The sequence below is a fragment of the Galeopterus variegatus genome, unplaced genomic scaffold, assembly GCF_000696425.1.
Source record: "Galeopterus variegatus unplaced genomic scaffold, G_variegatus-3.0.2 Scaffold3722, whole genome shotgun sequence".
In the NCBI taxonomy this organism is placed as follows: Eukaryota; Metazoa; Chordata; class Mammalia; order Dermoptera; family Cynocephalidae; genus Galeopterus; species Galeopterus variegatus.
The window spans coordinates 61,184-84,484 of NW_007729833.1; the positions used below are offsets into that span (position 1 = coordinate 61,184).

The following is a 23,301-nucleotide window of genomic DNA, read 5'->3' on the forward strand; positions in this document are numbered from 1 at the left end:
ATTAAAGCCAATTGATTATGTATTGTTTTGATACCATATTTGTCAGAAACTGTTCTCTGAAAAAATTTCTTCTCTTCCTAGGGTCTTAGTAACCCTAATTTAAAAAATGGAATTAGATGTTTATTAACAATATATAAAAATTGTTTACTTATTTCTTAGAAATGAAGAAGAAACTGCTTACTACCACCTAAGCAAATTTTCAATGGAGTCATCTTTCCTGTAACTAATACAGTAAAAAACGATAAATGAGATATCTTTTAAAATTCTTAGACCTATAGCAATTAAAATGAACCATTTGGCACCTGACCCTTGCAGCTAAAATCAGTAGTAACAAAACTCATTCTCCCACTAATCTTCAGGGGGCTTTAGGGCAAAGGTTCATCTTCATTTACTTTAGCTGCAAGTCACTGAACCATCAATTCTGCCAATGAATAAATCACAGACCATGGCTAATAAAACTGCTTTCAAAGTTATTTGTAAAACTATCTTAAGGGTCAAAAAATGCAGCTGCATCCTGAGATAAAATACTGTCCAACAAAAAGCAGAATCTGGTTTCTTGATTTAAAAGATATTCACATGGTAGTATCAACCAGAAGAATCTTCTACAAAAAAAAAAAGAAATGTAATATAACATGTGCACATTTCATAATTTAATTGAACCTGTAGTGTTCTGTGAATTAGCCATAAGAATGGCAGGTTTTTCAGGTTTCACATAAAGTGTTTTTATATGATGCACTTATTAGTTAATTTCTCTAGCATAATAACATTAAAATATATTTTTAATCAGAAGTAGGGTATTAAAATTCACCCCGAATGTCTTATGATATACCATATATGCCACAGCATTTTAAAACCTTTTAAACATTTCTGCTAAATTAATTAGTTTTGCATTAAGGAACCTCAGCGCTTTCTATTAAATGCAACACATCTGAATGACAATTAAACATTGTCATGATTCTTCAGAGAAAAGAACCATTAACTAAAAACAAAACAAGTTTTGAAACAAAGTTACACAAAAATGCATCACTGTGTTTTTTACACATCATCCCTGCGATAATCAGTACCCAGCTGTCTGAAATTAAATCTTTTGTTTTTTTCCTTATACAATATATCCACTGGATCCAAAGAGCCATTAATGTGATTAAAATTAAAGCAGCATAGCAAAACAAATAATAATAATAATAATAATAATAATAATAATAATAATAATACATATATACTTCTAAAGCTAAATTATGTATTTTTTATGTCTTTAAATGGAATTTATAGTTCTCTCTGGCAATGTGAATGAACAATAATACATATATACTTCTAAAGCTATATTATGTATTTTTTATGTCTTTAAATGGAATTTATAGTTCTCTCTGGCAATGTGAATGAACATCCTATAATTTAGTCAATTTACAGATTACAGGTTCAAATTGACCTTGTAGCCCATAAAATTGCTCATCTTCAGTACAGGATTAGAAGTGGGAGAAGAATGTCATAACTGTGTTTAAGGAATTTACCATAACAATGGAAAGGAGGATACGCACGCATAATTTTAGCCACTCTTACTCATATCGGTTTTGAATTCTGAAACAATGGACATCCTGCACATGCTTCCTGGTTCACGAAGTAGAGACGGCTTCAATTTACTCACCCACAGACATGACACTTGTATTCTCTCATCCCAAGGTGCCTTTTCACATGGTTTCTGGCATCTCCAAGTTGAGCTGTTGCAAAATGGCATATCTTGCACTTGAATGGTTTTGATCCTGAGTAAATTTAACATAAAATATGATTTGAATTTGCATAGTATATTACTGATAGTTTCAAAAAGAGGGCTAAATTTTAAATCATACCTTTAATCTAATTCAGAATTTGTCCCCAAAATGGAATTACTTGAATAGACCTTATTCCTTAATTATTCTACCCAAAAGACTTTAATGTTTCAGTGAGTCTTTCTAACTTTCAATAACATTTCTAAGACTTACACAGTCAAAGGTGATACTGTTGAACAGGACTAAGTAGATGAGATGAGCTAAATAACTTTATTTTTCTGACAATGCATAAGAATACCTCTTAAAGTCACTCAACATTTAAAATGGAACATTTTTACAGCACAAACGCATACAGGGTAACTGATATTTTTTAAAGAATATATCATCAAATACATTTCTCAGTGGCCATCTCCTCATTTCCTCAGATTTTTCCAGTGAATTTATTCACATCAACAATGGTATTTAAGATGTTTTTCTGACATTTATTCAAAATGATTCTCTATATCACTATTCTAATAACACAATTTATGAATATACAACATAAATTACTATGCTCTTATGATCATTTTATAGTGAAAAATCTGTGATGATTCGGCAAACCAGAAGTAGTGACATTTTGGTTATTACTGATTTCAAGAACAAATATTTCAACATAAGAGACATAGTAGCAGCAAAAAAACTTTTAATCATTTCATAAATAAGATTAAACTATACTCAAAAATGAGAAGATGAAATTATTTAAAAGTCAACAAACTTTCAGTAATAGATAAGACTGCAACTGGAATACCCTTACTGATAGATAATCAGTATCCCCATTAATGAGAAACAATACTCTTTTAAGGTATAAAATACACACACCATTTTCCAATTTTCTAACTACTATATCTTCAAATAAATAAGTCAAAATCATAAAAACCAAGTTGAAAATCAGAACAATATATTTCCAGATTTTTCGTATCATGTTTAGTACCTATTTGGTGAAATACCTCTTCTAATATAGTCAGACAGAATATAAAATATGTAAACTTTAATAAATATACAAAAAGAGCTCAAATTTTAAAATAGCAATAAATCATATTTGATCAATGAACCTTTGTGCAGTGCCCTGGGGGAAAAAAATCCTCCAAGAATACTTTGTTGAAATTGAAGCACTCAAAAAAAATTTGAGTCTTAAATTTCAATTTAATTCCCAAAAGCTGACAAAAAAAGTGAAGCATTTAATTTTAATCTTCCAACAGAAATAAAAAAGTCAACAGTACAAAGCACAGGCAGACAAGGTTGAATATTTCACAGTTCAATGACAATGGAGCCAGATCTCTTAATACTTCCATTTCTACCGTTAAAAGTAGATGTAAAATATATTTAGCACCTGAATGGTTATATCTAGTAAGGTATGTATGTTTAAATGTCAAAAGCAGGTTGAGACTGCACCTTACTGCAATCACATTCTATCAATCACATTAGAAACTACAGTTTATTTAAATGATTCTGATAAAACTAAGCCTATCACTACTTTGAAACATTTCATAGAGAGACAGAATGCTATAAAGGGACTTTGAAGAGAAGAGTGAGAAGAACCAATTTACCTGAACTTTAAATTTAAATGCTTTAAAGATAATAGGGCAGTTAGGAAATTATTAATTAACAATAAAATAATATCAGGACTCCAAAGATGAAGCTCTCCCAATATCTGTGTTACAATTTTGCTGAATGGATGTAAAACATCTCATGCCTTTAAGTTTTCACTGTGTGCACACAGCACCTAAATTGTGACTATTTCCTCCTCGTGAGGCTCAGATGCCACTCAGGGCTGGACACAGGGTCTTTAGTGTTTTCAATTTATTATGCATGGTTCCTCTGTGGAAAACTCCAGTTCCTGCAGGTGTCGGTAATCACTGCTGCAGCATGTTGACAACACACAAATGAGTTATTTTTTTGACTGCTTCACCCAGAATCACTGAGGTCTTGACTATTTTTCATCTCGTATTCAGAGTAGACTGTGTTAACATCTCCTTTCTGTGTCATAAAAATTCAAATACTAGTGAAGGTAATACTCCTCTATATAAGAAAAAAAAAAAAATCTGCTCCTTTTTTCCTAACGGATAACATTTTTGTTTTCAAGCTTGCTATGCACATTCTAAAATGAATCCAGACATAGCGTTTATAAGGCAAAATTTGTAAAAGTACATATCTCTAAATTTGTTTTTCAGGTGTATCTTAATTACTATATACTTTCAATATTATTTTAAATAGTTCCATTCCTTGGAACAGCATTATACTCAATAGGTTTTTTGTTTTAATTTGGTCTGTGAAGTTATTTGAAAGGGGAAAACTAAAGAGGCTCTCTAACTTTATGGAACCTTATGATTTAACCAAAAGAATTCCACAGAGTAAAAACTAAATTTTCCCTCAGACCTACAGGGGTGTTCCTCAACTATCAGTCATTACTAATTGCTATGCATACACAAATGTGACTAACATTAAAAAAGGAAAAAACAAACAAAAACTTTTGGGTCTTAAAGGAATAAAGTAAGATATATATTACCCAACATCTAATGCTTCTCCACTATACCGTTAATTCTACAATACTCCCTAAACATCTGAACACTTCATTCATTCATTCGTCTGCTCATTCATTTGTTTACTCATTCAACAAACTACACTGAGAGCCAACTACTCATGGGGCATGGAAATGAAGCAGCGAAGGAAGTAGAGTCCCTGTTCTCACTGTGCTTAAACTCTACAAATTAACTCTACTAGTGATCTGTTCCTCTTTTAAACTGTCACATATTGAGTTACAAACACAACCAGTCCTAACTCTAGAGTTTTCAGTAAGGTTGTACACTACCTATCTCCCACCATGTGAGTATTTTCAAATGGCCCAAGTGACCAGAGCACTCTGAACATAAAATGAATGGCTTCAGATAATCTCGAAGCTTAAAGGTATCCCATTTAATGTGAAATAACAGGTTTAACTGAATTATGCAGGAGAGAAAATGAACAGCTTTTCAGTCCTACTACGGTAATGTGAGAGGTAAGACTATTCTCTCTGGTAACGGTGATTACTTTATACCAGCAAATGGACAGAAACTCTGGGATGCTTTTTACCTACAATTCTTGATCACCAAAACTCATTTATTTCTTATTGTGCTGCTTTTACCATGCTAAGGATGGAAAATAAAATGTTATATAAAATATATGGCAGCAAAAGAAAAAGAAAAAAGAAATGAAAACAAAAACAAAAAACCCCCAAAACCACAAACAAAAACAAATGAATAAAAGAAAACATATAGCAAATCACAAAATATGAAAACAGGGGTGGAAGAGTAGCCCTTTTCCGGTTAACCATTAATAACAGTCCCTGCATTACTATTTCATGGACATAAGCAAAGTAGCATAAAAGCAATTCATTTTAAGATGCTCCAAGAAAAAACCTGTATTAAAACCTAGAGACCAACTTCCCCCAAAAAATGGCTTGCAAGATTGAAGTGGAGGACTGGTGTTGTGTACTCAGAAACAGTGCATTTGGTGGTGCTTCAAAGCACAATAAAAATGTACTTGCTGATAAGACCAACACAAGACGTTAAAAAAAAAAAGTATGCTAACTTTTACTAAATGTTACAATCAATGATGTAACTTATATAAGTAGGGTTACTTTGTCACATATTGATAGTTACCTCACTTTCACATCCACATTAACTTGATTTTAAATGCAATTAATACATATAGTCAAGGAAGACTAATGGACTACATTCTGCACTTAACCTGGTGGACATTTTCAAATGGCACAAGTGACCAGTGCAAACCTATTTTGCATTGTAAACGACTAAATAAATCTTAATGGATTAAGAATGATCAGCTATCAACACACAAGGGAAATTAAGTGCTGAAATGCCTACATTGATTATTTTAAATTATTAGCCTTACTCTGTTCTTGAATTTGTATGCTTTTAGTGAGCTTTAACACATTTACAAGACTTATTGACTATAATTACAAGAGAATTCAAGTAATGGACACATCAATTATAAGCAACATGTCTTGACCAGACAGTTGCATAAAGAATTCTAAAAAGAGTTCCATTAGCATCTTCCTCTTAGTTTTATTCAGTTTTATCTGCCTTAAGAGGGCATATTAAGAAAGTACATATTTCCTGCACATGTGAACAAGCCTGATTTCTAAAACAATACCATTTCAGAAAGTGAGCAGCCTCAAGGCACTGACAGAGGCACTACTAAGGCAAACAAGTGTTTGGACTTCTTCCCCAGAAATGGCTCTACTGCATGGGAACACTTGGGATCAAGAGTGCAGTGTTTATATTTACTACATTAATCTTATGCAGGTTGCTCTGTTACTTTTTTCAGCAAAAAACTTTTATCTGTCTTTAATCACCCTAAAGTAGTAATAATGCTTCACACTCTTTTGTCTTCCTCCTTGTAACTATGCACTAAGTTCCAAAAACTGCATGAATTTAAAGTATAGCTTCAATAATAAGCCATTATTTAAAAGTACAGTAAAATAAACCTTACAGTTTTAATGAAAATATGTTCATTGAAATGTGAATTTATTATTCAAATCCACTCATAAATTCAACCATGGAGACAGAACTTGTCTAAGCAGAGCACAATGATTTAGAAAAGCTGTCTATTTAAAATAAAGAATGTATGGCAGGTTTATAGAAACAGTGCAGTGAATTTTTACATAAATTTAGAACAGTAGCTTATGCATTTTCCACAAAAAAATGTTTTTTTAAATTTCTATCTATAATTAAACATTAAAATGGTACACTAAAATGGTACACTGATGGTAGACATTAAAATGGTACACAGAAACTAAATCAGATGCTACCTCCATGAAAACCAAATCTCCAGTACATATTAACTTTTTAAAGTGGTGTCTAATTTTGATCCTTGAAGGTGTAGAATCTTGTTGCCTGGGAATTTATGGATACAAAGTATCTGGCAATGAATATTTTTAAACTCCAAAAATTCTAAGAAAACTTATATTATTCCATTCCTCAAAAGTCACTTAATATATCCTCTGAAAACACCACTTAATACTTTGGAAAACCAAATAATTAGAATTTAGAAACAAATGAAAAGCTGTAAGAGACAGGACTTTAAAGAAGGCACCAGAGTGACTAGGCTTTTTGACAAAATTAAAAGAAACTTGTCAACTAAACTGCCTTTGGAATCACTAAAACTTATTTACCCTTAGAAATGCTAAGTGTCAACAATGACTTATTACAGACTTCCAGAGCACCATAGCAGTGAGCTGTGAATTAGGTGGAAGGTCAGCAAGCAGGTGCAAGTAGGGTTCCATATTTGGACAAGGACAAACATCCACACTTTATCATTCCTGTGCACTTTGTAGGTAAACACAGGCTCACTAGAGTCTACATACCTGTATGAGTGCGAATGTGAGCCAGAAATGCCATCGAGTTGCTACTTCGACACATCTTCCCACAATACTTGCAAACATTTCCCTGGTTTTCCTCTCTCTCGCGGTTGATTTGCTCAGTGTCTTCCACTATATACTTATTCACCTCCCGCAGCAATTCCTCATGCTGTCCTTTAATATGTAGAAATAAATTCTGTTCAGAATCAAAGGGCTCTGTACACTTGACACATTTAAAGGTGGCCCCTCCCTCCGGAAGCTCTTCTACACTGGCCTGTTCATTTCTCATATGACCAGCACTAGCCAAATGCTGGTGAAGGTTGCTTTCGGTATAAAATGATTTTCCACACAATAAACAATGAAAGTGTTTCTCCTTTGTAGGATGCTTCATGGCTATGTGAACATTCAGACCACTCAGTCCATCTGCCAAGAAGCCACAATCATCACAACGAATTCGTGTGGATTCGCCAAAGGAACTGCCTTCAGGTTTCTTCTTTTTCACATCTTGAGCACAGTCTTTCAAGGGCAACTCACTAATTCTCACTCCCGTTGCTATCAGGCCCTCTTCGGACTGGTCTATCAATTCACCATCTTCAGGGTTCCTTATTCTTATTATGGAAGAATCAAACCGGCCAAAACTGTACATGGCCTGCCCTTTATCATCAATATTGATTATAGTTTCATAAACATCATTACTCTCAACTGTGCTATCAGAAGTTGGGCCATCCTCTTCCAAAATAATTTCAGCTTCATGCTGTGAATTCATCAGTATTTCCTTATTCTCCAGAACGGAATCTTCTTGCACACTTTTCAAATCCTCTGAACTATGTGCATGTCTAACTTTGTTTTGACCACTGCAATCCAGACTTAGCTCCTCTCTTGTAATTCTCATCACAACAGGGTTAGTGCTCTCTGAACGCTCCCCATCTAGAACTCCAGGACACATGTGTCTGTGAAGTACTTTACCTCCACTAACTCCTGCTGTTCTTCCATGGCTCACACAACGTATGTTTGGATCACCAACATCATTCAACACGTCGTGGTTCTTCTTTGCTGTCTCACAATTCAAAACTGAGCTTCCTGAATTTTCATTTCGAAATCTGCTTGGGGAGCCGTAATTAGAGGAAATATTAAGGGCCACCATCTCCTCAGGTTTCATAACTTTGTCCTTGATGGGAGGCTGTTGGAAAGCCTCACAAAAGGAACGATCTTCACTGAAATTAGATTCTTCTTCAGTCTCAATCTCCACGGAGTCAGGAGCACAGAGTACTTTTGGCATATCTAAATTAGTGTTCTCATCTAAAATAGAACAATCAGCAGCATTCCCAGATTTAAGGGTATCAGATGGTTGATCTGAATTTATCTGAAAATCCTCAGAATTTTGTTGATGCTCCTCTTCGGGTATAATGTTTTTGGATATTTCTGGAGAACCTGCTTCTACATTAGAAGAGCTGAGATAAGACTGCCTTTTCATTTTGTGTTTGTCTGTTGCTGCATGCCTGGTCATCTCTCGACGAGTCACTGCATAGTAATGACATGCCATGCAGTAAAACTCAAACTCTTTTGTATGCTTTCGTTTTACATGCAGCTCTAGAGAAGCAGAAGAGTGAGCATTAAACTCACAGTGTATACATTTATTGTCACTGTGACCTGTAACATCTCTCTGGGAATGTGCATCCCCCTGTGACAGAAGGTCCTCTGGCTCTAGAGAGATTTGTTCCTTTTTATCAGTAAGATGACTGTTAACTTCCCCATCTACAGAATGAAAAACATTTGCAACTTCGACTTCACCTGAATTTCCATGATGTACTACTGGCTTTTCTAAAATGGAAGTATCTGACTCAGCTGACTTGTTAGCATGTTCATGTGAAATGATCACTGTGGAACTGCTGTTCTTTTTACAGGCTTCAAGATTACCCCCTTCTGGGCCAACAATGATATCCAGACTTTTTTTTCCATTTGCTTCTATTTCTACCCTTCCTTTATGTTTCTTGGTGGCACAATGACGTTCCATATCTCCTTTAGTTACAGTATAATACTTACACACTTTGCATAAATAACTATACTGGTGACTGTGTTTTCGTCTAATGTGAACAGTCAAGTTTGTAATACTAGAGGCCAAAAGACCACAGTGTGAACATGTCCGTGAGATGTTACCTTTAGGTCTCCCTCTCTTTGGAGTAGTGGTCAAAGCTAATTCATCACCTTTGGTGATAACACCAGACTGTGACAGTTCCTTAGGAGACAGCATGCTCTTCTCAAGATAGGAATGCTCCTGTAATTGCACACCCACATGGCCTTCAATCCTTCCATTTTCAGAAATATTAAACTCTTCTTTTTTATCATTTGCACCTATACATACCCTCTCGATACATTCTTCAAAGCTTAGGCCAATATTATTTTTCTTAGCATTTTCAAGATGTTTGCTTCTCTTAATATGCTTCTCCATTCCTTCTTTGCTCAATGAATAGAGATTACATGCTTTACAAAGAAAGTGATAGTCTTGACCATGCCGAAGCTTTATATGTCTTGTGAGAACAGTGGAAGATCTTGTTTTATAAAAACACTTCTTGCACTGAAACTGAGGCTTACTTGAATGCCTTACTTCACTTCCATGGCTTACCCTGGACTTAACAGGTCCTTCCTGGGCTGTTCTGCCTGACTCATTCACAGAATTGTTTGTGTTTTCTGATTCTAAAGTACTTAAAGGTAAAGTCTGTAAAACCAAATCACTGTTAAATGACTGAGAAGTCTTTGGTTGAGACAATAAACTAACATGCTTCTCGGTTGTTTTGTGTTTTTCCATGTCTTTCTCAGACAAGAAAAACAGATTACAAGGGATGCAAAGAAAATCCATGCTGTGCTTTTCCTTCATGTGGTCTCTAAGATTTATTCCACTCAAGGAAATAAATGAACAACACTGACAACTAAGGACAGAAGCAGGTTGCTGATGCTGGTTATTGTGTAAATGTTCATCTACGTCCCTCCTTGACATACTAGAAAAGTCACAAGTCTGGCAGTAAAATTTCATCTCTCTTGCATGGCACCTTTTCACATGGATTTCCAAATCCGTCCTATTTGTAGCTATTTGACCACAATCTGTACAAGTACACAACATCTGATGGTCAGAAGCTGGCTTCATTGCCAGGGAGTCCAGCTGCATGGAGCCCAGGAGATGGGAGTTTCTCTTGTCCTGCTTTGGTTCCTGGGTTTCTGAGGTAGTCGAACATAGACTCTGGACATTGCTGCTCATTTCTACACGTTTAGGAGTTGACTCTGCATTGCTGGTTTTCATCTGCATTCTCAAGTGTTTTGTATACATCCTCTGAGTTTCATTTGTGACTCTTTTATTAATTCCTAAAAGATTAAACCTTTTCTTTGCCTGGCCCTTTAAGGTGAAAGTACCACTTCGTCGTCGAAAACTATTACCCAACATTAGAATATTTCGCTCAGGTCTTGGTCTCAGCGCGATACTGGTAGTGTGTGTTGTCTGTAGGGCATTTTTGGTAGATTCTAATTTATCTAAGAGACCCTCTGTGGTTACTAAGGCTGCTAGCTTTTTACTCTGGTTTTCAGGATTTTGAGCAATACCTAGGGAAGTAACATTTTCTTCAACAACCTCTAGTTTTTCTGATGAAGTATTCCGGGATGGCATCATTTCAACAAGAAGCTCATTGCTACTTCTGGTTTTCAGGATTTTGAGCAATACCTAGGGAAGTAACATTTTCTTCAACAATCTCTAGTTTTTCTGATGAAGTATTCCGGGATGGCATCATTTCAACAAGAAGCTCATTGCTACTACCACTTTGTTTAGAAATGCTTCCTCCGAAATCTTTAAATTTGCTCCCAATATTTCGTAATCCTTTTGAATCACTATTCTTTGCTATCGGTTTAGAAGCTCTTGGTTTTGCTCCAACATTTTTTGTTCCTATAGTACATGGTTTTTTAGGAAAAGGTTGTTTTGTTAAGATCTGTACAAATCCTCCACGAGCAGCAAGATTCTGACGCCGGAGATGTGTTTTGCCAAGATAATGTGCATTCAACAGGTTTTCTTCCACACACTGAAAGCCACAAAGATCACAAGAAAAGACCTTCTGTGGCCCATGTGTCTGTTGGACGTGCACAGGTAGAGCTGAGCTGCTCTCTGCTCTGTGGCTGCAGGGGCAGCAGGTACATTCCTCAGACTGTTGCACGTGACCCTCAGCATGTTTTTCCAAATCACAGCAAGAAGAAAACAAATGGCCACACATGCAGCACTTGAGAACTGTGTCTACGTTTCCGATGGTACGACTACCACTAATTTCCTTCAGGGGAAAAGGAGATTCTCCTTCCAGATCAAGGGAAACCATTTCTTGAGCAGACTTGTTTCCAGAGTCTGTTTTCAGAGAAACAGCCTCAATAGTGCTAAAACCGCAAGCAGGGGAGAAGGTATTAGGAGGATGCGTGCCTCCACCTGAGCAGTCATTCAGGAATGCCTCCTTCCCTGTGTCATCCAATAGGTTCCCTACTGCTGTGACCGAGCTCTCAGAAGGTGCTAGTCCAGGAATGCCCTGCTCTCCAGATTTAAGGGGCTCTGCTTCATCTAATTTAATTCGTTTGGAAGCATGTTTATCTGTGTTTTCCTCTACAACACTGTCAAAGTTGGATGATTCTGAAAAACCTCTTTTGCTAGTGGAATTCTCTGAGGGATGTGCTATCACATCAGATACAGGCTCACAATTTTCATTATGGGCCTGTGAAATAGTTCTCAAGTCTTTGGCTGCTTTGTTTATATTTTCATCCTCATCATTCTCAGGTTTATTCTCAGTATCCATCACTAATAATAAAGTGCTGATGATGTTTCTCGTGTCAAAGGTGGCTCACTCAGCACTCATAACCTGTGAAATAAACAAACATGGTATCAAACCTTTGATCATAAAGAAAGACACATATTAGCCTGAAACAAGATGAAAATATATCATTAAATTAGCCTCAATGAAGTGTCGTTTATATTAAGATAAATTTGATCACATATATGTCCTTTATGAAAAGTATGAAATCATATCTTGGGAACACTATACCGTTTCATTGCCAACTCAGGAAGCAATACTATGATACTTTGGTATTTTGATAGAAAAAGTGATTCTCTCAATGAGCTCACAGAAAAACTCCATCGTTACAATTCTCTATACCAGAATATTTCAATATACTATGCTTTTGTTTTTGTTTTAACAGAGAAGCTGTCTTTTCAAATCACAGTTTGGTGAACTCCCATGCTGTAAAGCAGATAAAAACAAACTGCTGTGAAGTCTGGAAGTTAGGCTTTTTCCTCTTTAGCCTCCCCAAAGAAGCTCAAGTCCAAATGTAAAAGAAACACAATTTAAAAACTGCTTCATCCTTACCCCTAAAGTGAAGAGCCTCACCATGATTTTTCTAAACACATACCAATTAACAACATATATAATCTCATCACATACCACCATTCACGCTCAAGCTCTTTTGCCAATGGAAAGCCCCTCCTATTCCAGTTGTCAATCACTAATTTCCTCATCTACCAGTCATTTTATGTTGTCTGAAGGTTAACGGCAAAGGGAAATGTCAGTGGTAGAGTAGAATTAATGGAGTAAATTTTGAGGAAAAAAAAGAATTTTATTAAATAAAATGGTTTAAAATCAATAATATTGATTTTATTTTTCATTATGCTATTTAATTCAATTAAAACATATCATTTTCCATTTACTTTATGCCATGATTGGAATTTTCAGCCAAATGCCGTTTAATTTGATGTTAATGAAAAGTCATCAATGTATATGGCCTCAAAGCTAATAACAGCCATTTTTAACTTTTTTAACTGTTTTTTCCCATAACAATGACAAATCAAAGGAAGCCTGCTGCTTTGACTCCGCTAAAAGTAGGGAATATATACATATATATGTATATATATATGTATGCTATGACACCAAAAGCAAAAATAACAGAAGAAAAAAATAAGGTAAATTGAACTTCATCAAAATTAAAACCTTCGGGCTGACCCCGTGGCTCACTCGGGAGGGTACGGCGCTGGGAGCGCAGGGGCACTCCCGCCCCGCTGCAGGTTTGGATCCTATATAGGGATGGCCAGTGCGCTCACTGGCTGAGCGCGGTGCGGGCGACACCAATCCAAGGGTTGCTATCCCCTTACCGGTCACAACAAAGAAAAAAAAAATTAAAACCTTCGGGCTGACCCCGTGGCTCACTCGGGAGGGTACGGCGCTGGGAGCGCAGGGGCACTCCCGCCCCGCTGCAGGTTTGGATCCTATATAGGGATGGCCAGTGCGCTCACTGGCTGAGCGCGGTGCGGGCGACACCAATCCAAGGGTTGCTATCCCCTTACCGGTCACAACAAAGAAAAAAAAAATTAAAACCTTCAAAGAACACTATGCTTCAAAGGCCACCATACCACAGAATGGGAAAAATATTTTGCAAATCATATATCTGATAAGAGACTTGCATCTAGAATATATAAAGAAATTTTGCAGCTGAATAATAAAAATTTTAAATGAACAGAGAATCTGAATAAAAATTTCTCTAAGGAAAATACGCAAGTGGCCAAAGAGCACATGAAAAGATACATCATTAGTCACTAGAGAAATGCAAATCAAAACCATGAGATACCACTTCAAACCCACTAGGAAAGGTATAACCAAAAAGCCCCATAACAGGCACTGGCGAGGGTATGGAGAAACTGGAACCCTCATGTGCTGCTAGTGGGAACGTAAGATGGTGCAGCCGCTCTGAAATAGTCTGCCAGTTCTTCAAATGATAAAACATGGAGCTGCCATAAAGCCCAGCAATTCTACTCCTAGGTATATATACTCAAGAGAAATAAAAACATATATCCACACAAAAACTGGTACACAAATGTTTATAGCAGTACTATTCATGATAGCCAAAAAGCTTCAGAATGTGTTGGGGGGGTGACGAGGGACTCAGCCACCCCCCAACTCCGAAGTCCGCATCCAGCCCAGCCACAACCAAACCACTGCCAGAAGTTCCCTGGGCTCCCCTGCAGGAATGAGGAGGGTGCTGCAGGGCTCAACCACGCCCTCCCTTTCTCCTCCTCCCACCCTACACAACCAAACCACTGCCAGAAGTTCCCTGGGCTCCCCTACAGGAATGAGGAGGGTGCTGCAGGGCTCAACCACGCCCTCCCTTTCTCCTCCTCCCACCCTACCCTCCTCCTCTTTTTACTATTCACCTCCCCCGCAACTGCTCCACAACATCTTAGAATGTAAAAATAATAATAATAAATAATTTTTTTTTAAAAGAATGTGTTCCAGAAAATATAAATTATATAAGAAATTAATAGGTGCTTTTGGGGGAAAAATATCCCTGGTCAAGTAAGTTTAGAAAACTCTGGCCCGAACAAAGTTTTCTTTACCACAGGATTTCTCAGTACATAATCATTTCTCATCCTTATTTCATTACAGAGCCCTTTGTTTATAAAAAAAAAATCAAGAGACTGGTTTTCCAAGGGACCCTTTAGAAAATGCTCGTTTAGATAAAACACTGGTTTTGTTATTCACATTTGCAATAGAAGAGTAAAAGGAGGAAAGGAAATAAGAATGAAAGAATCATACATCCCTTCCAAAACTTTCACTTAGAGCCCATGATATGCCAAGTATTCTTGGTTTTAGATGCTGGACACACAGCAACACCACCACAAAATCTCTGTCCTCCGAGAGCTTACACTGGAATAAGGGAGACAAGAGACAATATATTTTTAAAAACAGACATATTGTCCAATCCAGGACAGCCACTTCTTGTCAAGAGGGAGTCACAGAGACTGGATTTACTCTCATGCCTGAAAAAACTAAAAAAAAAGAGAGAGAAAGAGAAAATCTATGAAGCAACAGTACAAGAGTGGACATCAGGCACCAAAGGACAGTGATCCCTGAGAGAAACCAGGTGAGCCCCAGTTTGCTCCCTAGAGAAATTACCCGGGCCACAGCCCAAACAGGGGGAGCTGAGTTGAGCAGCAAAGCAAGGAGAGGAGAGAAGTGTAAAGAAAGAGAAGCCAAGAGATGTGCAGAGGGCCCCTGCCACATACCCCTGACAGAAACCAGAGCTCTGCCATCTTTCCAGTGACTCACACCACTTCACAGTCAGTCCCTGGCAACCCACCCACACATGCACCCCTCACCAGCAACCACGATTCAGAATTCTTCCACCACAGATTCATTTTGCCTGTTCTAGAAGTTCATACAAATGGGATCATGCAATATGCTTTGCGTGTGCAAAGGGGTCTGGCTTCTTCTGCTCAGCATGATGCTTGTTTTGCATGTGTCAGAAGTGTATTCCATTCCACTGCTGAGTAGTATTACACTGTAGATAGAGATATAACACAATTCTGCTGATGGACACCTGAGCTGTTTGCTGTTGTTGCTGTTATGATAAAGCCACTAGGAATATTCTTGTACACATTTTACAAACAAAAAAATTCATTGTGTGAATACCAGAAGTGGCATTACCGGGTTACAGGGTAGATTCATGTTTTACCTTTATGGGAAACTGCTTGGCTAGTTTTCAAAGCAGTTGACTGATTCACATTTCCACCAGCAATACATAGGTATTTTGGCTGATCCACATCTTCTTCAACATCTGATGTCAGTCTTTCAAATTTCAGTCACTCTAAGTGGGTGTACGTGGTTTTAATGTGCATTTCCCTGGTGACTAGCGACAGTGCTGGATGCCTTCTTACGTGCTTTTTTAGCCTCTTACTTCTCGATTCAGTTGTTCAGTTTATTATTGGGCTACTTACATATTCTGGATATAAATCCTTTGTCAAATAGGTGTTTTGCAAATATTTTCTCCTTTTTCATTTTATTAATGATGTCTTTGATAAATAGAAGCTTTAAATTTTGATGAAATCAAAGTTTTTCCTGTTTTTGTTATGTATGTGTCTAGTGTATTTTCTGTCTCTCCATGCTAGAATGTAAGGGCATGGTTTATTTTATCCAGCCATGTATCCCAAGAGCCTAGAAAAGTTCCAAGCACTTATAAGGTTCCATATATTTACATGTAAATAAATATATAAGTATTTACAGACAAAATAAAAAATGTCTGACATACATTTTCAAAGTAGTCCAGGAGAGGAGCACAGTGAAGTACATGCAGATAAGGATTAAATCTGAGTGGCAGGTACATGCAGATTCATTACACAGCTATTCCATTAAATTTTCCATATGTTTGCCCACGTATATGTTTGAAAATATCTGTAATAGAAGTTCTTTCTAAAAACATTTCAGTGCTTAGTCTAAAACGGTGTGACTCCTTTCCTTTTGATGCGAAGTCTAACCATCCCTTACCCTACAAACACTGCTGTAGCACATGACTATGTCACCTTCACTATGGGCACCAGCAGGAGTTGCATCTTCAAAAGTATAAGCAGAGATCACACAAACACTATCTTACTTAAGGAAGACCCACATGCACACATCTGTTCAGAACGAATGCTCTACTGAGGGTATCTGACTCATATTTTTAGAGACAAAAGAACAACAACTACATTAATATGCAGAAGCCAAATAATGAAACCTTTTATTATCTTCCATATGGCTCCAAGAACTCTAAAAAAAAAGGAAAAATGTGTCTACATTTGCCACTTCACAACTGATTGTTTAAATTAATGAAATATACATCTCATTATATCAAGAAATAACAAACATTCAACAAATCTATATTGAGTGCCTTCCATATAAAAGGAACTATAAGTGCTACAAACACATTATCCATCGTGATAATATTCTATTGGGAGCTAAAGACATATATGCCAATGAACTATAATACAAGGCCATATATGATGATGTGTGTGGTATAACTAAGATCTACAACAGTACAACTGAGCAAGAAATCATACTTCAAAGTAGAATATCTGACTAAGATAGCAAAAATATCACTTGAGCTAAAACTTGAGGAAACTAAAACCGTTTTTTTCTTTTGTCGAGGGAGTAGGCAGGAACAGATAAACATCTTAAGGAGAAGGCAGGGATCTGGCAAAGCCGTAAAATGAACACAATGAGCCCATGAGACGACTCGATAGTCCAGAGGGCCACAGCACTGGCTTTCTACCACTCTATAACTTATAAAACAGGCAGCTCATCAACCAGGCCCAGATCACAGAGACACCGATGTAAGAGTTGGATTTTATTCAGTAGTGTCAATGGGGAGTCACCGACGCACAGCACCGTTTAGGAAATTTTTCAAGATGCAAGACAGAAAAAGTAGACAAAGTCTAGAGGCAGAAAGAGCTCACTTAATTGTTTAAGTTATAGGGACCAGAACTACAATGATGTCCATAAGCAGGAGCATGGAGCAGTTTAATAAGTATCTTAAAGTGATCTAAAGGGATTAAACATAAATTTTAGGACAAGTACCATGTTACCAATGGAGACATGGGTGAGTCCTTTTTAAAGAAGAATTCAGGGCCGGCCCGGTGGCGCACTGGAGAGTGCGCCGCTTGGGAGCGCGGCGGCGCTCCCGCCGAGGGTTCGGATCCCATGTGGAGACCGGTTCCCGCTCACTGGCTGAGCGCGGTACGGGCGCAACACCGAGGGTTGCGATCCCATTACCGGTCAGTAAAAAAGACAAAAAGGAATTAAAAAAAATAAATAAAAATTAAAAAATAATGAAGAATTCAAAAATCAACTGATTGGGACAGAGTTCAAGGCCTCATTTTTCTGAGGCAGATTTTATTCATTCATTCAACAAACACTAAAAGCTTATCATGTACCAGAAAGTACCTCTGTTTCTCTCAGGAAGAAAGCAAAACAACAAAATAGGCAGGAAACTCACTGCCAACTCTCAGAGCAAGGCATAACCTCCTTTTTTTCTAAAAGTACTAGTACTTGTAATCCAGGGTAGAAATAAAATGCATCTCAGATTTCTTCCCACAGTAAAGTTTCAAAATTGAGAAGACCTAGCAGGTACCTAGACTAAAATAATGGGATGTATTATTAAACACAATCTTCTTGAAACATTATTTTTCCTACACAAAATCATCAATTCCCATTCAACACATATCCTCACTGTGCCACAAAGATTCCTAAATATGCAATTCCATTTATAAGCACCTTTCTTATCCAAATCCTCAAGTAGTTGTTCCTTGGCTGAAAAAATAAGTTACATGTAATTTTATCAACTATCATCACTTTTACCTATAAATTATTAACTCACCCAGAAAATGTCTCAAAAAAAAAGTCCCTGTTCTAAGTGAAACAGTTCTCTGCTATGGCTTAAAAAGGAAAAAACCTTTCAAGAAAGAAATCAAAACACCTACTTTTTGAGAACAATAATATAACAAATCAGTAGCAGCCTTCTGATGACACCTGGTGGCCACTTCTCACAGGAAGTTTCTTTGAGCACTTAAAGCATTTCAGGAAGTATTAGAGAAACTTAACTATTCAACCATCTCATATGCTAGCTGCACTACAGGCAGTATGCATGAAATTTCTCCCTTCACGTTCATCTTTTTTGCTCTACTTTTCACTCACTGAATCTCATCTTCACTTTTCTCTTTGTGCCTCTTCTCCTCTCTCAGGAGCACACGTGAAGTAAGTGCAGCTATGGCTCTTCCTATGAGTCGCACATACCCACAGATGCACACTCTCACTGGTGTGAGGAGGCCATACAAGAACCCATCTCATCCCTGCCTCCTGTACCAACTAATCTCACCCTTCACCCTTCCTAGACTTACCCAAACTAGAGGTGCAGGCAGTGGGAACTTAGGAACTGTTGTTACCAGGCCCACAGTAACATTAACAGGGGCACACGTGTGCACCATGGCAGGTGTGCACACACACAAATAAAAATGCCTAACATCTTTGCCCTTTTCCTTTGGGGAATTCAAAAAGAATGAACTCCAGAAGTTACTGAGATTCTACAACAGGGATCTTCGCCTCCTAGAAGGAGAAGGCAGGACAGGGAGAACACCTCCAAGCCTACTGTGAGCCGAGCAAGAGCAAGACAAGAACACAGGGAAGTCAGCAGACTGCTCATATCCCTCTCCTAATCTACCATTTTCAACTGCACTTTCTATTGAAAATATATGTCTTACCATTGTACTATTACCTAATTTAATAAAGTGCCACCAAGTCCATACATAAAGACACTGCAATATCAGTTGTAGTTACAAAACACCATGCGAATAATCTAAGGGTTACCCAAAGGTGCTGTACTCCACCTTCCCCCACCAGTCTTCTCCCATCAGAAGCATCAATTTGCAACAGAGACCACAAAACAAACTATCTGATCCTACAAAAAAAAAAAAAAAAAATACTCTTCCCTAAAAATGTTTACAATTGCAAGTGGAATAAACTCTTCCATGACAAGAGTACATTTAACATCCTTTCCTTAAAAAAACCTAAATGGTAACACCAGAGGCAATTTTGCCACAAATGGATGTGTAAGTGTCTGGTTTATTCACAACAGGACTGGCTCATGAACACTAGAGTCCATTAAACCCACCTCCTCACTGTCCTGAGAACAGGCTGTACGCATTCCTAAATTATAAGTTTGTAAAGTTGTTTATTGCCCTACCCAGGAAAATGCCTGTGGTTGTTTAAAATGAGTATACAAATTATTTGACATTCCCTTCAAAGGGTGGAACTTAATTCCCATCCTCTTGAGTGTGGGCTAGACTTAGTGACCTGCTTACAAAGGACAGGAAATAGTGGAAGTGAGGATGTTCCACTCTGGAGCCCAAGTCCTGAGAGGCACTGTGCTTCCTGCTCGCCCTTCCCTAGGACCACTCCATCCATGGGTAGCCAGCACCACGAAGGGAGGGCACTGAGGCAGCCTGTGGGGAGGCATGTGGGGTGGGGAACTGAGGCCTCCTGCCCAGAGCCAGAGAAGAACCAGGGGCTCCTGCCAACAGCCAGGGACTGAGCAGTCCCAATATCAGATCCTCCAGCCCTGAGTTAAGCCTTTAGATGACAGCAGCCCCTACAAGATCCAGACGGTAGCCCCTACAAGATCCAGACAAGGACAGACCTGTAGCCAGAACCATGCAAGTAAGCCACTCCCAAATTCCTAACCCACAGAAACTATAAGATAATAAAGCTTGTAGCTTTAAGCCACTACGTTTTGACATAATTTGTTATGTAGCAACAGATAACTAATATAATGCCCTTCTCTCTTCTTTCCACCTTGTCAAGAATAGATATGCCTCAAGTTCACACTTCCTTTATATATACTTCATATGTATTTTCCTTTTCTCTATGCCCCAACCCGTGACAAGAACCTTCTGTACTAGCACCATAGTATTAAAGCACACAGGAGGTCAAGAAATGTTAACTGAAGTACACTGTCTATATGAAATGCATATCAAGGACAGGATTCCTATCAAACTTCTTACATTAGAACTTTAATAAAATGACATATACATTTATATGTCTCCCACTACCAATACCAGTTCTAATACAGCTTACAATGAAAAACTGATATAAGTAAATCAAGGGTTATGAAAGAACTAACAAATAACATGAGGTGGAGCAAGTTTTAAATTGAGATCTGTATGGAATAAAATAAACATCTTAATGTTTCCTGAAAAAATCTGCTCGTTTTGGATGAAAGCATTCAGTCGTATACACCCCTAGAATATTTAGCAAGGGGCTTGCCTGAGACGTAACAGTAGTCATGTGTTCTTTCCCAGTGAGGCTGGGAAATTTTAGCAGCCTGCAATTATATCCCCAAACCTGGTGAGGAAGCCCATGCGGTAAACACATGTAGAGCCACAGCTCATTGGGACTGAACAAGTCACAACCCTTCGGCCACTTAGTCTACATACCTCACTCGCCTTCACCTAGCAGGAGGCCATTCAAGCTTAGGAGATGTAGGGGCCTGTGGTCACAGAATCTGGACCTGAGCAAGTCCCACCTCCAAAGCATCCCACATGCCAGGTCTAGCTTGGTCCTAAAAAGAACCTTCTCCAGCCAGAGTCCAAGGACATCTTGAGGACAAGCAAGCTAGAACTATGTACTCTCAAGTGCAAGAAGTCAGAGTAAAGTAAAATTCTCACTCAAGTCATAAATAGAATATTGTTTCTATTCCAGAGGACACCTATTTTATATTTCAAATATCCAATTCAATTTTGCCTACAAGTTAAAAATTAAAATATTTGCTTAGTGCTTAAATGAGAGCTAAAACAATCACTATAACACCATACCAACAGGGATCAAGCCACGGTGACCAAAACCAAATAAGCAGACCATCATGCCCTTCATTATCAAAGATTCCCGCCTTTCCAACTCTATTTATGAAGATGTGTTAACAGCAACATGCAGCAACAAATCATATGACAAAAATAAACTGTAAAATTACCTCAGCCATCTTACTTGGCAATTTTTTTTTTAAAACCTTCTTCCACTTCAAGTACTGTTTTCCAAATACATTAAATTGATAATTTTATGACAACCTTATATCAACCTTCTCTGATAAATATATCTTTTGTAGTCAGAAAGATTAACACAAAAAGTTAAAATTTAATTTATATCCTTTCAAAAAGTATTTTTAAAACAAATGCTTTTTTAGTATTTCCTTTAAAAAGGAAGTTCCAAGTGCAATAAGAAAAAAGGAAACAAGAGAAAGGACTGAAGACTCTATGAGTAAAGTAGAAAATGAAAAAATTCAATGTCATTAAAAGCAGACATCTATGATCGTTTGTATCTTATGCCATTTGAAAAGGTTGTTTTATTATCAGTGTAACTAATCGGAATAAACCATTTCTTACAACTAAAGACATTATAATGAATTTTCTTTACAGCTACAGAGAAATGGGATTTGCTGTTTCACTTCAAATTGAACAGGCTGTATAAATTCTTCTTTCTATTTATTGTAAAATATAATTTCATCTATAAAATCAGTCATGAAATATTAAAGCTGAAACAACAGAATTTATATCCTTTACTTAATTTAGTTTAAACGGTCTATTCACTAAAAAAAGAGGGAGGAAGGTTATATGTGATAGAGCTCCTCCTTTCTCATTAAGTGTTTCCATTAGACCCTTTATTTTCAAGAATTTATAATGCAGCCATAAAAAAAGCATTCCATGATAAAGTTACTATATGTTCCTTAAATTTTCCTTTAATCTTTTTAAAAAGGCAGGAGAATGAAGCATATAACGTATGAATGCCGAGGCAAACAAAGAGAAGAATTAGGAGAATAAAATTAAAGAAACACATAATATATTTACACTGAAAACTTCAAACATTAGTGAAAAAGAACAATAAGCTGCAAGTAAGGAGGCAGTGGCTTCCATCCCAATTGTACCAAGAACAAGCTGTAGGATACATGGCAACTCGTCACTTTTCTGAGCCTCAGTTTTCTTGTTTGTAAAGCGAGAAGGAAGGACTAAGATTCCTAAATTCCATAAGAAAATCCCTCACTGATATAAAAGAGCTGTTGAACACTCAAAGAGTAGAAAAGGTATTCTTAATTATTTATTTGTTTTTAGTTCCAGCAGGAAGAATAGGAAGAAAAAGAGTATTTCCAAAATGTAAATGTGGGGGAAATATAACTTTACAAAAAAGCTAACGGCATGTTCCACACTGTTCTTGCTTAGGTGGATTTGTCAGGTCCACTTAGAAGAGATGGAACACAAGGGCTAATCAAAGAACTGCAGGGATAAAAAGACTAAAACTACTAATTTTAGAAGAAATCTGGAATACACTGTAATTCCAATGTCAATAAGCTAACACGCTATATAAAACTATCAAGCCTCAAGACATCTGTAATATAAATTATTAGGTATCGAAGATCTGAGTGTTAAGAAAGTATATTTAAAAGGGAGAAAAACTTCGCTATTAAATTTTAAAAATGGATATAGTTCTACCCAAGTCCATTTATATAATAAGGTTAACAGTATTTTTTCCCTTGAGTGGTGAAATTATAGGTAATTTTTTTCTCCTCTTCCTGGCACTTTTCTACACTTTCCAAAATATATTACTTGTGGGGAAAGGTGACTGAGTGGGAAACTTAAAAAAAAAATCTCTACACACTGTTGAAGTAATGGAAAATGACAGCTACTCTCAAGAAAAAAAAGACAAAGTCCTTAAATGAAAATACATTTATGATTGAAGTCCTGGGACTAAACTCAGAATCAAAGTACCACAAATAAAAGGAAAGCCA

General features: G+C 37.1%; 1 protein-coding gene across 1 annotated transcript in view; it reads right to left on the minus strand.

Annotated features, from left to right (window-relative positions):
- Nucleotides 1-1,642: 1,642 nt before the first annotated feature.
- ZNF407 (zinc finger protein 407) overlaps nt 1,643-23,301 on the minus strand; it is a gene marked incomplete at its 3' end in the record, with an annotated part of 44,276 nt that continues 22,617 nt past the window's right edge. Inside the window, exons 2-4 of the mRNA XM_008585801.1 lie at nt 10,868-12,035; nt 7,165-10,749; nt 1,643-1,757 (exon numbers count right to left, since the gene is read on the minus strand). Of these exons, the coding sequence (XP_008584023.1) occupies nt 1,643-1,757; nt 7,165-10,749; nt 10,868-11,972 (4,805 nt within the window). The remainder of the gene's footprint in view (nt 1,758-7,164; nt 10,750-10,867; nt 12,036-23,301) is intronic.